The following is a 16,277-nucleotide window of genomic DNA, read 5'->3' on the forward strand; positions in this document are numbered from 1 at the left end:
CTTTGCTCCAGATATACATTGCCAGGAGACCACCCTTTTAATAATTAATCTGTATTTGCCACATTAAGACAGGAATATTTACTGCAACAGCAGCTGAGCTCTCGACTGAGGACAGCACTTCAGCTGGTTAGGGCACCTCCCCCACCCCAAAAAAAAGTTCTGTGCTGATTTCTGAATCACTCTGATCTGATGACTAATAAAAATTGTTCCACACCTGATGTAAGTTTATTTTATAATGTACAGTGCTCCATAATACTTCTTCTTAAGGTCTTTAGTACAGACGAATTTTAATCTTGAAAAGAGTTCACTTTTCTCAGTGACTTCGGTGTCTAGATTATGATTTTCAAAGAAGCAAAAGAGTTAAATGCCCAAATCTCATTGAAACTCAGTGTCATTTGGACACACAAAGCCCTAGGCACATTTAAAACTCCAGCCTTTGGAATTTGGAATGTATTTGGTTCCATTTCCAAGACTGGCATACAAGGTACCCAATTTGTGTCTAGTTTGGCTGCATATTTTATGGACAATTAAGACTATTAACACCACCATGGCTAAACAAACAGGACACACTTAAATTATTAAAATAATTTATTACTATCAAGCATGGGATAAGAGTAAAAGTTGTTTAGTTGTTATGTTGTTAATCAGGATTTTTTGTGTGTGAAATTAGCTACATATATTGTACTGAAATGCTTCTTAGAAATGGCTTTCTTGTTTGATTTAATTTATCTAACTTTGAGATCATAGAAGTCAGAAGAAAAAGTGGATCATATTCTGCTCTTGGCTAACCCAGTGTAAATCTGGAGTAATTCCAATGAAGGCGATGGAATTACAATGGCATAAATCCAGAGTAATCCAGGGCAGAAATTCACCTGATTAAAACAAATGTCTGTGCATTTACATACACTGGACCATGTAATTTGAAAGGTAATCATTTTGGTCTTTTGAGTTAATTTTTTTTCACCTTAAAGACTGAAGCTTGTGTTTTCAAAAGTACCTGTCATAGGCCTAACTCTGTGCTCATTGAAGTTAATGGGATCTTTACCATTGACTACTGAGAGCAGAGTTAGATCAACACTGCATGCTTTTGAAAATTTCACTCTTAAAATTCTCCCCTATATTTAAACATGCTTTCTGTTTCAAGGAGCACAACCATGAACTGGGTTTGTTGTCTAAAGATAAGTGTTATATCTACCAAGCTGGAAATCAAAGTCCAAATCCCATTTCAGTCTCTCGCTTCTAAGGCCACAGGACTGGCAATCTAGGTGAGAAGCAAAACATCAGAACACCTAGCAGTTCTGCCTGCTGACAGATCAGGAGCCACACATTGATGGAGCTCTGATGGCAATTCTGTTTGTTTCTCTTGTTCCTGGAGGGGTTTATTCATGATGACAAAGCCTGTGAAAAGTAGGTGGGTAAGAGAGGGAAATCCATGTGCCACAAAGTGAAGATTTGACCTGGCCCTCCTCCTGATGCCTAGGAGTTGAATTTTGTGATTGACTACAGTTACTCCAGTTTCTAAGGGAAAGCAAACCAATAATGGGTGGATATCCTTCATGGAGAAGGGAGGAGAAAGCACTCAGTTTGAAACTTATTCAAGTTGATGTATTCTTCGTGACTTAAGAGGAGTGAAATCTGTGACTATCTAAATTGAAAGAATCTGTGTTTTAGAACAAGCTGAGATGATACTGATTAAAATTAAGGCTATTTGATTTATTCAGATGAATGTTCCTCTTTCTCCAGACTAAGTTCAATCTGTTAATGGGAAAAAAAATATTGTTTTGTCCAGGTTCTCCTCGAGAATATTTGGAATATTACATATTTCCAATACTTCTGCCGGGAATGGCTGAACTTCTGCATCAAGCAAAGAAGGAAAAGTGTTTTGAGGTCAGTTCTTAGTTTTCAAGATGCTGTTTCAGGATTCTAAAGGGTTTTTTTAATCCACTATCTACATTTCATTATTTTGTCTTTTACAAACTGACTATAATAAGATAAAATAGTGTATTGTATGTCATTTTTAAACTGAGTTAGTTTTGAGTAGTGTACTTCATAAACCCGATCAATATGACAAGCCCTACATTATGCCTTTTCCCATAAAACTCTTTCTGAAATTTCCAATTGTATCTAGCCCAGCTAGCTATCAAGCTTCAGGGGGAGGGCTCACCTTTCTAATTAACACAAGGGGCACTCATTTGAAGAAAGAGAGAAGATTATAGACTGGAGCAGCTGCAGATAAGGAATTTACATTTAATCTACTACAATAGTTATGAAAATTCAACACACTGCTCGATCATTGTAACTCTGTTGGAATATTGTCTTGATGATTATTTTTTTTTTGGCATGTTGGCCTTTTGAAGTTTTGTGAAAAATACTACTTATGTACACTATACAATTAAAGTATTTGGTTTCTCTTATAAAGACTGGGCGTTCTGGCAAGATTTATTTGCCACATATACAGTTTTATAAATGCTTCCATACACTTTTGTAAAATTGTTGTTCTTAATTCAAGTCAATTTAGTTATAGCAATCCAAATTCTGCCTTTAGTCACACTCTAAAAGTAATATTTGCTATGTTCTTCTGTCTGATTAATTGTTAATGTGCCTTTCATCAAACTTTTTCTCCCTTATGTGTAAATGATTTGTCTGATTTATTCACACAACTTCAAAGGTGGCAAAATCATATAAAAATACATTAAGATTTTCTGTTGAAAGATACATACCAAATGTGTTAAATCCGTGTTTCTCAACTGGGGGTTACAGGATGGGTTAAGGGGGGGTGGGCAGCAAGCGGGGCCAGTGTTAGGGGGTTGGAAACAGGGCAATTGTCTGCAGCCCCATGCCACACAGGGCCCCACAATGCTAATGTACATAAAGCCTGGAGCCAGGAGCCCCAAGCAGGGCTGAAGCCCAAGCCCGGTGGAGCTGAGGGTAAGGGATCACAATTTTTTCTAGTGGGGGTGGGGGTCATGATATTTTTTTAAGTCCAGAGGGGGTCGCCAGCACAAAAAGGCTGAGAAACACTGTTTTAAATTAATAATCTGGAAACAAACTAGGGGAGTGTTAAATATTCAGACCCTAGATAGCAAAGCATGCAGTTCAGACAGTTTTGCTATCCAAGCTACTGACACAGACTTCGTATTAAATATATATATGTGCCAGATAACAGACACAGTGGAACAGCTTTAAAAATGTTTGGTATGCAATTACATATGTAGAATTAACCATTGACATATGCACACTTTTGATGCAGCCAAAAATACATTACACTTTCCACACTTGGCTGCTCCTCCCAAATTTGTCTTCCATGTTCAGATCTTGTTCTTCTGTGTAAATAGCTTGCTTCAGTTTTCACTAAGACTTCACAAGGTTTGAGTGTAGTTCTAAAATCATTAGTTTTTAATAAGTGAGCAGGTTTATATCACCTGTGATTGACACTCTTGATGGAAATGGAAAATTGTTTTACTGCATGTCAAAATACTTTGTGAGCACTATACATTCGTGCCACGATATTTATAGTGTCTAGCTTAGAAATCTATTGATATATACAGTATTCATCACATCATATACAAGACCAGTATTGAGGTTTTTTTAAAGAAAGGAAATCGAGACCACCTCATAATATGAAAGAATTAAATATTTTTAGGACAGTTGAGCAGTTAATGTTTACAGTTGCATAGCTTAGGTCTGGGATTTTGGTGTGGGGGGGTGGCTTGGTTTTTTAGTTGAGACACGTTGGAAAGATTCAGTGTTGAATGGTCCTCCAATCCATATTTCTACTAATGATATGGTATTTTAGTATGAGGGCAGAAGATTGTAACAGAAAGTGTAGGAATACTGGCAGTTTTAAAATCCACTGATGCTTTTTCTTTTTCTTAACAATTTATGCTGATTAAATGCATTTTAAAGACCTCATTAATGTAATAGTAGTAAGAGCAAATAGAAATCACTTAAAGATTAAGATAAGCAGTGAGAGAACCCCACACTGTAACAAAGGTATAGTTATTATGAGGTATGTAATAATGAGCTCCTTTGAGTCAATAATAAATTAATCCCAATGATTAAATATGTGGTTTTTAGTAACAAGCAAAATAAAGTATCCGTGTAGGTAAAGTTGGTTTATGTTTTCTATAGGAATGTTTACAAGAAAGTAACAAAAAATACAAATACAAACTGTAAGTTATATTTGTCTGTAGTGCACCTTTTTACTTGCTATATTAGGAGTTGTTTTGGTTTTTTGTTTTGCCTTCTTTCTCACAAAAATTTGCACACTATCAAAGATAAACTAAGTTATTTTGGTTGTAAAAGAGAGTAACGTCATGTTGGTGGGGAGGGAAAGTTAGGAAAGCATGGGTGTGTCATATGACAGTTGTCCTCTGGGACATCATTTTTTGCTCTTTTGGAATAATGTTAGCAAAACAATAGCTCTTGGTAACCATATGCATGAATACTAGTGCTACTTTCCATTGCTGACCAAATGCTTAATACTTGGACAGTCTATTTTCATATCTATGAATGCATGAATTCTAACTGAACCTTGCCTACTTCAGCTAGCATTCACATAGCCAAAGCATTATTCTTTGTTAATTACAAGCAAAGTCTACTGCGTAACTTGCATAAAAATGTTTTAAATGATAACTAGAACCCCTTTCTAATATACAGAGAGCAATGCAATCATTTTCTTTAAACAAATTCAGTGCCTTACTTCTGCTTTACCTTTATTACACAGATCCTCTTGTGGATTTTTATACATTTGTGGTATTGTGATTTAAATATAACATGCACAAGTTGAATGAAATTATTCTTGATATAACAATTGAGGACCAAATTTTCAGCATTTCACAAATGTGCCTGGAAAAATGTGCAGCTACAAACATATTTACATATGTAAATTGACATTCTTGCTTATAGTAACTTACTTTGCATATACAATGAGGTCTTGTGTGTGATTATACATGAGGCCCACTGAAAATGTGGTCACAATTCACACATTATCACAATGTACTGTAGGTGTCTGGCTATGCTGGAAAAAGGACAGGGATCTACTGGATGTGGTTTAATTAGGCTGAAACTTTATTCCTAAAAGTCTGGGGATACTCGGCAGATAAAATTGTAAAGGACAGATAATTACATAATCATTTACATATATCCCAGGGACTGCTGTGAGCCCTCCTACTTTCCCATCCTGGTCTCCAGCCAACGCACTGCTGGGACCTCACTATTCCCCAAATGAGGGTTAAGGAGGACTACAAAGGGGTGGGGATTGACTCTCTGCCGTATCAGTCATAGGCGTCCTAAACCCACCCTGTTTCCTCTTCTTTAAAGAATATCTCTAAATCTTTTCCACATCCATTTTATCTGATCACCATATCCATTCCCTATGGAGTACCTGCACTGGTCAGCCGGCACAAGGAGACACCAGCATTTAGCTTGGCTGTCTTCCCCACCCCCACATACCTAGATGGGTTCCCAGACATCTGATGCGCTCTTTAACATTGGCCAAAAATGTATCAGCTCCCAAGTCAGACAGGTGGACCCTATTCTGCCTGAATAACTCTGGTGCCGTGTATGCTATGTCCAGATGGAAAAATTAGCAACTCCCATAGGCTACCTATGAATTTAGCCACCTCCCTGTTTGCATATCTCCTAATCTTCTCTACCGATGGGAGCTTCACTGTTCTCTGCTACACCCTTCATAGCAACATGTCTGACCACACAATTTTTACTCCTGGAAAAAGTTCCAGGATCTGCCCCAAGTCTCTCTTAGCTCTGACCATTAAATCTACCATTATACACATTCACAAACCATTTCCCCACAAGATGAAGCACAATCGTATCTGATGCCTGCTTCCGGGCCATCATGGTGTACAGCAGGGGCATCAGCTGGTCCCATACCATGTCCCTCATGCCATGCCAGCTCAGGACTGCTTCATCCCCAAGGACCAGCTGCGAATCTCCAGGCAACCTGGAAGCCCATCTATGTGCCCAGTAAACAATACTGTGCCACAGATCCATGTGGTCTGCTGGCCCATCTGCAAGTGCAAACAAAAAGGAAAATTAACACTGATTCCCTACCACCAGTGGGGGTCTCGTATACATATGGTATGCTTCAGAATGCCAACGCTGAATTGTCCCATTTCCCAGAACAAGCTGGGCTGCTGCTGTTGCTGCCCCAATCCTGACTGAGTGGGAACAAATTCATGTGCTGGAAACCACAGCCTCATCAGTCCCTGTCTTAAAATTGTAACAAACTGGTATGCTGTGAGGGAACTCTCATCACTGTGAATAGAGAGAGACCTATCCCTCCCTGGTCTTATTGCCATGTATGCCCTCACAGCACCCACAGGGCAGATCCCAGGCTTGTCCCCTTTCTGGAAAATAATGAATTCTCTCTGACCTCCTTGATCCATCTTTGACCTCCTCAAGGTTAATATCACCTCTCCAAATGTATATCCATCAATTCCAAACCCCTTCCAGAAGTATCCCTGCAGGACTCAGGCACTAGCTTGTTGATCTCAAAAGATCAAAAAAAAAAAAAACCCCAAAACACTACCAGGAATGAACAAGGCCACCTCTTATCCACAACGACATATGGAATCTAGGAGCCACACCACATCCCTGAACATATTAACAATGATTGAACAATATGGATTCTCCCTCGGGCTGGTGCTTCGAGACCACCCTGCTAGAAACCTCTGAACTAAAAACCCGCTACCAGGATCTGGGTCACCGTTCAGCCTACTGACAAACGTAAAGCCCAATAGGCGAGTGGAGATGTCCAATAATAGATTGCAGCTCATGGGGGTGTAACTTTCTTTGCCACTCTAGCCCTACTAATTAAGCCCTACACCTTCTGAAGCTTAACCTGAGGGTGTCAAAATATACCCACCAGTGTATCTTGCTTTGTCCCCAGATAGGTCAACATAGTAGAAGGTCTTTCCATTTTATCCTCCACCAGTTGTACCCTCAATTTTTTAGACAGAGCCTGAAAGGCATCCATCAGCCTTACACACTTATCTGAATTCACCTTGCCCATGAACAAAAGGTTATCTAAATAATGCACTACCTGCTGTAAACCAGCTTCCTGCACCACTGCCCCATGTAGCACTGTTCTAAATTTCTCAAATGCAGAACAGGATATTGCACATCCCACAGACGTAGCTTTATCAAAATAAAACTCTTCTTCGAAAGAGAAACCCAAAAGGTTAGTGTCAGAAGAATGCACTGGAAGCTGTCAAAAAGCAGACTTGAGATCACGCGTGGCCATCACCGCCCCTGGGCTACAAGGCCTGCTCATCTCACAGCCTCATCAGTGAAGGAACAGTGAACAGAACACAAGGCTGGGTCTAGTCCATCATTAACTGAGCTACTGCATGGGTATGACAGGTGGAGAATTAAGCAATACTTGCCCAGAGCCTTTTTAGGAACCAAAACTAGGGGAGAAACCAGCAAGTTCTATATAGGTAGGTGCTTGAATGTCCTGCTACCCTCTTCTTTAATTTTAGGAGTAATCTTTTTCTTTATAATATGACCCCTTCCCACTAAGGACTTTAGTTTTTGGACATTACATGACTTCTTTCCCCTCTAAATCCTGAAGTAAACACATCCTGCAAATATGCCCCAGCTGTCTTGTTAGGGAAATCCCAAAGGAGAACGCTTAACACCTCAAGTTTAATGAGAGATAGTGCCCTTGTCCAGCCCCCATTATCAGCTCATTCCCCCACCTGTTATTGCCCCTTGGCCCTCAAATCTTGCACCCACGGATCTGCAGGTGGCACTTGACTTATCCCCCATTTTGTTTCCATACTGTGGCCTTCCCTGACTGCTGTAGCAGTTGTGGGCTGCATGGGCCCCAAAGCACATTTTGCAAGCATGCCTAACTTTGCAGATGCTCCAAAAACATCCACTTTCAATAAATGCCGAGCAAATGTCATTACGCACGTCGGGCATCTGGTGAACTTGTGGTGGAACAAACAGGCCACTGTCAGTGTGAAAATCAGGCCCCCATGGTATCATCCCTTTAACCACAGCATATGTTGCAATGTGTCCCACTGGATCCCTGTTTGTGTTGCAGCCCTCAATCTAAACTGTTCGTCATAGTTAAACCAAGCCATGCCCCTAAACATATTATATGCCCACCTGATTATATTCATATATTTGAATAATCCTGGGCTTCTGTCTGGGTAAGCCTCTGCAATAATGCCCGCATATATTAAGAAGGTGGCTTCCCCAATTTTCCTATGTTCTAGCCACCCTTGGCCATGTCATGGCCCTGCTTGCTCTGCCCTGGCTTACTTTCTGTCAGCACCTCCCTGTGCAGCAATGATAATATGTCTATATATTCACCTTTCAAAATGTTATCTTTAGTAGTACCAAGCAGGTGAACTCCTATCGAGTCAGCCACCCCAGCTTAACCATACTTGCAACTGACCATTGGGGCACCTTAGTGCCCTGTTGCCCCCGGTCAGCAGTTTCTATCTCTCAAATTCACATTCCTATCAGTGGGTGAGTTAAAGGGTGCTCAACAACCTCCCTCTCCCTGCTATGGGCTTCCACCCCCTGGTGAGGGTCCTGCCCTGCCTGACTATTGTCTGTCCCCCAAACTCGAGCCCATGTTGGGTGTTCAGTACTGCCACCTCCAGACCCCCTCCCCCACCCATGAAAGCTCCCAGCTGCTGCAATACCTGAAGGTTAGCTTGTTACAGTTGTGTAATGCCATTAGTCTCTATAGATGATGTGTATAACCCAGACATTCCTGACACAATTCCTATGACATCAGATCCCTCCCATAACCTACTGGCTAGTTCTGTTACACCACTAGTTTTGGTGTCTCCTGCCCTCCAGGGAGAGAGGGGAAAGTGGCCACCTTCCCCTTCCCCGTTTAGGTCCTCCATGTGGAGAATTGTGCAAGTTCCCTGAACCCCCAGTGAGGTACCTGTTACAGTTACACATTGCTGCATTGCAGGGAAGGGAATCACTTTCACACTCTGCTCCTGCAACCTTCTTCTGGGGTTGATTACACTCACCCCTGCCAGTCATGTGCTCCCCTGTTCTGAAATCAGTTTGTTCAAATGTCCTGGCTCTGGGCGACCCCCTACACACTGTAAGCCTTGTAGTGCAGCCTGTTGTCAAGGGTCAAGGAGGATGAGGATGGAGTGCTGGTTCTCAGCTTTGGTTAAGATGAGGTCATTAGAGAGTTTGGCAAGAGTGGTTTGACTGGAGTGTGAGGGGTGAAGGTAGCACTGGAGAGAGTCTACGATGGAACTGAAGGAGAACTCCAGACAGATTATAAACCATTCGTTCAATGAGCTTAGAGACAGAAGGGAGATGGGATAGTAGCTGGAGCAAGTGAGGTAAAGGATGATATTTTTTTTTAAATGGGAGAGAGACTAAAGCATGCTTGTATTGTCAGGGGAAAGAGCCAGAGGATAGTGAGAGGTGAAGGAGAAGGGTAAGGGAATGATGGGGATTGGTTTGAGATAGATCAGGAGATGAGATGGAAGGAGAACACTGGGGCAAGTGATGGCATTAGAGGAAAGTAAATGAGGAACTTCTGCATCTGTGACAAGGAAGGAGGAGGAAAGAATTGTAGGAAAGTCATGTTGTATTTTGTCACTTTTCTCTCGAAAGAAATTGGTGAGATCCAGTGCAGAGAGAGAAGTGGAACAGGAGTTTAAAATTTTAAAATAGGCTGTTGCACTATAAAGTCCAAATAAATAATAGGAAATTCAACAACATTAGTATTCAGAATAACCAACTGCTGGGTGTATTCTCAGACTTCAAGCTGATATGAATATAAAAATAGGTTGCAAAAAACAACATTTTTAGATTAGAGATGAAAGAGACCATTATGTCACCCAGGGTCTCCCCCTGCTGAAGCAGGATTTTTCCCTATGGTATGTTTTCTCGTGCTTTGTCCACTCTGCTTTCTGTTGTTGCCAGTGTAGGGACTTTTTCACCTCTTCTCACTTGAGAATTGAGTAATGCATTCATTTTTCAGAATAAAAATTTAACAAAGTTTAAACATTTTTATTACCATTATTCTGACATTCCTTTCAGGTTGTATACAAATAGCCACAGAAAAGGGAGGTTACAGCTGGACCTCTGACAAAATATATTACATTAAAAAAGTACAGTATATCCAGGAAAGTGAATGGAATTGTGGTCACGATGAATTCATCTAGACATTAACAATATTTTTGTCCTTAACACACAACGTGTAAGATAAAGAATGGAAAATGATTCCCGTGTATAAATAGTTTATAAACACATCTGCAGGTTAACAATACACATTGTGCAGACGTTTCCTGTGTTTGTCCTGATCAGTGCAGCATAGGAGGAATGTGCCAGGAGCAGGTCAATTTATGTCACTTTTTTCCTTCTAAAGGCAGGCTATTGTACAATCACCAATTTCACTGATTAACACTGATAACAGTTGCATATTGCAGTGGTTTTCAAACTTTTTTTCTGGGGACCCAGTTGAAGAAAGTTGTTGATGCCTGCAACCCAACGGAGCTGGGGATGAGGGGTTTGGGGTGTGGGAGGGGCTTGGGGCTGGGGCAAAGGGTTGGCGTGCGGGGGTGAGGGCTGTGGGGTGGGGCCAGGGATGAGGGGTTCAGGATGTGGGAGAGGGATCTGGGCTAGGACAGGGGTGTGGGAGGGGGTCAGGGCTCTGGACTGGGGTGCAGGCTCTGGGGTGGGGCCAGAGATGAGGGGTTTGGGGTGGGCTCAGAGCTGGGGCAGGGGGTTGGGGTGCGGGAGGGGGTCAGGGCTCTGGGCTGGGGCCAGGGATGAGGGGGTTGGAGTGCAGGAAGGGGGGGATTCAGGGCTGGGGCAGGGGATTGGGGCACGATGTTAGGGTGCGGACTTGCCTCCGGCTGCTCCCGGTCAGCAATGCAGCTGGGGTGCACCATGGACCGCGCTACATCCTGGAAACGGCCAGCAGCAGGTCTGGCTCCTAGGCAGAGGCGCGCAAACGGCTCTGTGTGACTCTCGCCCGCAGGCACCATCCCCCCAGTTTCCATTGGTTGGTTGACAGCCAATGGGAGTGCGGAGCTGGTGCTCAGGGTGGGGGCAGCACGCGGAGCCCCGTGCCCCTCCTCCCTCCCACCCGCCTAGAAGCCAGACCTGCTGCTGGCCGCTTCCAGGGGATAGCGCAGTGTTGGAAAAGGTAGGCACTAGCCTGCCTTAGCTGGGCAGCACCGCCGACCGGACTTTTAACACCCCGGTCAGCAGTGCTGACCAGAGCAAGGTGACCTAGCGCCTGACATACCGTGACCCAGTACTGGGTCGTGACCTAGTACCGGGTCATGACCCACAGTTTGAAAAACACTGGCATAGCGTATAAAAACCTTATAATGGGCCAAATTCATCCCTCGTATAAGTCCACTAACTTTAATAGAGATACACCAATGATGAATTTGGCTGATTGTTTTCAGTGGTGACTACACCACTGTTTTGATTAGTTACTCTTATAGTATTCATTGCAGAGGAAAGAGTAAATTACTTCAAACAGAGTGAATGCTAGATAATTAGTACCTTCCTGTCAATGAAATATAGATTTTACTTTCTAAAACAATTCACTGGGTCCATTAAATAGTGTCTAGTTTAATACTATGACTTAGAAAAACCATGGTATAAAGAGATCAAGCCAAAGTCTGCCGGTTAGTTTTAGGTATAATCAAGGTCAGGATTTGGCCCTCTGGATAAGATGTTAATTCGTGATGACCTAACAGAAAGCTCTCTTATGAAGGAGCTGGCCTTTTAGAGCTCAGAACTACAGTGTTCTCATGTTCTAGGAACCGCATCTGGTATTGTCATGACAAGCCCAGGAAAATTCCTCTGGGAGAATTCTTTGTTTCTGCACATCCAGATGCTGGAATGGAAATTAGCTGTATGTGAATGCTGAGAATTTTGCTGTGAAGCAGCTCTGGCCTGATAACGTTTTATTATGTCTTTCCCCCCACCAGTTTTCTAAAATACTGTTCAAACTTTCCTCTCTCCCAGGGCCATATCTGTGTGTCAGCATATATGCTTTTTATGCTGTGATTCCTGTGTCAGGTAAAGACCATGGCATGGGCCACATCATACCTTCCTATGGGAGGGGAAGACTTACCAGGAAAACATATGTGGAATTTCCAAGGTATCATCCCTTTCACTTGTGGCTCTAGCTTTTAACCTCAGATCTGTGGCCGCTTAGCCATATGGATGCCCTGAGTCTTTCACTTTGGAGAACTAGCCTTTCACTGCTGCTCCTGATCCCCTCTCTTCCATTGGAACATTCCACTGGTCCCCAGTTCATGTCTTTGCACTAATCCCCTACCCTTTAGGAGAAGCATATGATGTACAACAGCTTTTTCTCCGTCTGCCCATACCCTCTAACGCCTGTGGCAGCTCAGTTGCATCATATTCATGCAGAGGAAGGGAATCCATGGATTTGGGATAAAGGGGTAATATGGCAAGTGGGCTCCACTCTTTCAACTACAAAATCTTCAGATACATATCTATTGTATTTTCCCAGGCAGAAGGCGGAAGCACCTTCCTTTGGTTCACTTAAAACTAGACTTGAAAAAGCAACAAACACTCTGGGAGCCTCCTGGCTCTACATCCCTGGATTGGGTGGATTCTGAAAGAACACTTTCTCCTTGCTGAGAGTCCTTTCTTTGTTTAGGGTTATGGTGGAGCTTAGCTGGAGATTCTCTATTTCAGCTGGCATGCTGAATAGCTTTTCCAAGGTGGGGAAGGCTGTCTGCCTTGTTCCCTTTGAATGGAGGTAAGCCCTTTCCTTCTTGATTGTGTATGGAGTCTTAGTGTGGGTTATGTACACATCATAGATTTCACCTACTCCCTTCTCCCAAAGACCCCAAGCCCCTGAGAGCACCAAGCAAAAGCTACACGTTACACCTCCCCCAACACACACGCATCCCTTTGCAGGACAGAAGTGGCATAATGTGGCACCATCCCTGTTCTGTTGCATCTTGAAAGACTTAAGGTAGCAAGGACAGATACCACTTCATGCACCAGGCATATAGGAATTTCAGAGGGACAGGGTCTGTGACCAGTGTGAAGTGGTTCCCTAAGTCATAGCGGAGGGCCTCAATCACCTTGACAGCTAAACGCTCCTCCTTAGTTGAAGAGTAGGCTTTACCTCAAGGAAACGGCGTTCTACTTCGGTAGGCACTGAGTGCCTCTGTCCCTTAGAGTCTTCTGAAGCTCCCCCTGGGTACTGCAGATCTTTACGACACCTAATGCAGGGCAGTACCTAATTCGCACCATCAGGCTCTAAGTCTGTGCTTTAAAAGCAAATATGATCCACCATCCATGAACATTCATTTATGCTGTAGACTACAGGTGCTCTGTTTTATAATTATTGTTTAGAGCCCCTAGAATCAATTATTCAGGTGAAAAACGCAGTATCATTATAAATATAAAATCACCTCTATTTAAAGATGTTTGTGTTCATTTTATTTTTTTAATTCATAAAATGTACCTATTACCACCTGTAGGTACATCTACATAAATTATAAGATTGCATAAATTGAAGCAATATACTAACACAATGCTAACTGGGTAACGCAAAATGCCCCCGCCACAAAAGAAAATGTAAAGCCCATCTCTAGCACCCCTTAGACAAAAATGAGGTCAGTTTTGAAGGTCAGCAAACTCAAGCTCTATCAGATCAACAGGGCCTCAAATTCCAGAACTGAGAACTGCCCAACTGAGAACACCCAGTCTGCAGACCTTGGACGTTCAGGTTTGTGAACTTTTAGAAAGAGCACATCTGCTTCTCTCAGCTGTTAGGTTGGAGCACAGAGAGACAATCGCTAGGAAAATGAGGATCCCAGTCAAAACCCATGCTTTGAATTTCGCTTGGAAGCGTACACTGTGCAGCATTGTGTAGTGTAAGTAAACAGCCACACTCTGCACAAGTCTTTAAGGCTAGTCCCAGGCAGAGCACTCTGCAAAATCCTGTCTGTTGGTAACTGTGGGGCGATCTGCATTCAAGAGTAAACATCACCACTTTTTCCCCAAGCAAAATTTAAAAACTGTGCTCTTGACAACTTCTGCTCCCTCTGAATCCAAGAGCACCTCAGGATGCCAAGCCAGCTGAAAGGTGGACTAATTCAACAGGCAGCCTTCATTGGCAAAGTTCCTATTAGTCCTGGGATGGATTTCAAAAGCTGTCCTACACTTGATCAATAATACACCACTGCTCCTATGAAGTTTGCAAGGTGAGTTTAAGGGGGTGCAAACTCAGCTCCCTCTGCCCTAAAAGATTTACAGTCCTGGCCCTTTAAAATTCTTCCTGTGCTGCCAAGGAATGTCTGGGGAAACCAATCTGTCAATTTTCTGGCTCACAAGCAAAGAATAATTTAGATTGTAACCTCTTTGGAGCAGGGACTATTTTTTTGTTCTGTGTTTGTACTGTGCCTAGCACAATAGGGACCTAGTCCATGACTAGCGTGGTAATGCTGATAATAGCATTGCTGATTAGAGGAGGAAGTCATGACATTAGCTGTCTGCAGCAATTTGCTCTTTTGAGGGCAGAGGAAGAGAAAGGGAGCTCACAGAAGGTGTCTTTTCAGGAATAGCTGCAAATGCATTAGGAACTGCAAGTGCATTAGTCCTTTTTCGTAAGTCCAGTGCATCTGTCTGCTGCTCCCAAGGCCTGGCACAGAATTCTGCCAATTGGTCCTGAATGTGGCTTGCTGCATTTGGCCCCGAGTCATTAATTCTGCCCTGTGTTCTCAGTTCCAGCTATAAAATCCTGGCACTAGTCCCCTAATGCTGGCTGCTGCTTGTAATCTTGATTCCTGAATCATTCCTGCTGCTTCTACAGCTAGGTAGAATTCCTAGCTGTAGAAGCAGCTATTCCTGTCTAGTGGTGCTCTTAGGGCCAAATTGCTGTACATTTATAGGCTATGGGAGTTTTGCGGTTGACTTCAACTAGATCATAATTTGATCCCTAGTCCTTAATCTTGCATTGCTTCTGGTTCTGTGTCCTTCACCCTAGCTGTGTTCACTTGATCTTTATCTCCAAATGTTGCTTTTGAGCCTGTGCATTTAGTTTGGGAGGTTGCACCGCACATAGGGCTTTATCCTTGAATGTTAGTAATGTGCAGTGTATTTGTGGACCCAGATGTGCACGTGCTTTGCGAAGGTCACACAAAGTTTCCACATCCCTCTCTGGACCACCTAACAGATAATGCTTTTAGCTGAGCAATGGCACAATACTTTGACTGTTCTGTGTGCGCCTGGGTATGCACAACACGTCCACGCTGGCCCCAATCAAAAGAACAGCAACATTTCTTCCATTTTTTTCTCTGCCTCAGAAGTGATTCAGTCTCTCGGCGTGCCCCTTACATATGAGGTTGCTTGCCCATTTTAATAGTAGCTCTGGCAGCACTTGCTAACTGTATGGAATGAAACTTCAAAACTAAATAGCGCTGTAAATACCATTAGAAACAATGCATCTGCTGTGAAAAGAAAAGAAATGTTGTCATTATGCAGTTTATTTATGGTTAGCTAATTTAAATGATTTTCAGAGCATTTACTTAAGATGCCTGCTTTCATTTCCCCACAGTTATATTTAGTGTTTTCATAATGCTGTCTTTTAGAAAGCTACAATGTGTTTGAATTGAATAGTAAGGTATAATTGAAGAGAAAATAAACTTTCATTTTACTATTGTGTATGGCAACAACGGAACAGCTTGTTTATTAGTGTCTAGTGCAAGTGCAATAGAGCCAGCCAGTATCTTGAGTAGAAAAGTGGTGTGTGAATTGCATAATATTTGATTGCATTAAACATATAAAAGCAAAAGTTTCAATTATGTATCCTTTTTATAGGTACAAAAGTCACCTTTGTGCATGCATATCAGTTTTGGTATGAGCTTTAATGTTGCCAATCTAAAATTATCCTGGCCTAAAAACATTTTTAATGGAGTCACCCAGGTCCCTGGATTTCAGATTATACTAATGTTTATTTTTATAATGCTAAATTGAATGTTTAAATGTGTACATTTTTGCTTGGTTTGGGTTTTTTTGAACATTATTACAAAAGTTAAAAGGGTAACGTCCAGTAATGTCAACCCCAAGTATTCAAAAGTCATACATAAGTCAGACCCCCAGAAATCATAAGATTGGCTGAAAAAATGAGTTTTTCAAAACTCAAAAAAATGTTGAGTTCTTTTTATTTACCTTCTGTTTTATTTTTAAGCACTTAAGGCTCAGAATTTTCAAGCTTTTCCCCTCCCCCAACCATAAGGGCTAGAAACGTATTT

At 42.2% G+C, this 16,277-nt stretch overlaps 1 protein-coding gene across 8 annotated transcripts in view; it reads left to right on the forward strand.

The window, feature by feature from the left end:
- IQCK (IQ motif containing K) overlaps nt 1–16,277 on the forward strand; it is a 105,451-nt gene that overhangs the window by 8,330 nt on the left and 80,844 nt on the right. For all 8 annotated transcript variants that reach the window (XM_065558946.1, XM_065558945.1, XM_008164615.4 and 5 more), the window contains exon 4: nt 1,790–1,887. In XM_065558946.1, the coding sequence (XP_065415018.1) occupies nt 1,790–1,887 (98 nt within the window). The remainder of the gene's footprint in view (nt 1–1,789; nt 1,888–16,277) is intronic.

Source organism: Chrysemys picta, chromosome 10 (genome assembly GCF_011386835.1).
Source record: "Chrysemys picta bellii isolate R12L10 chromosome 10, ASM1138683v2, whole genome shotgun sequence".
Taxonomy (NCBI): Eukaryota; Metazoa; Chordata; order Testudines; family Emydidae; genus Chrysemys; species Chrysemys picta.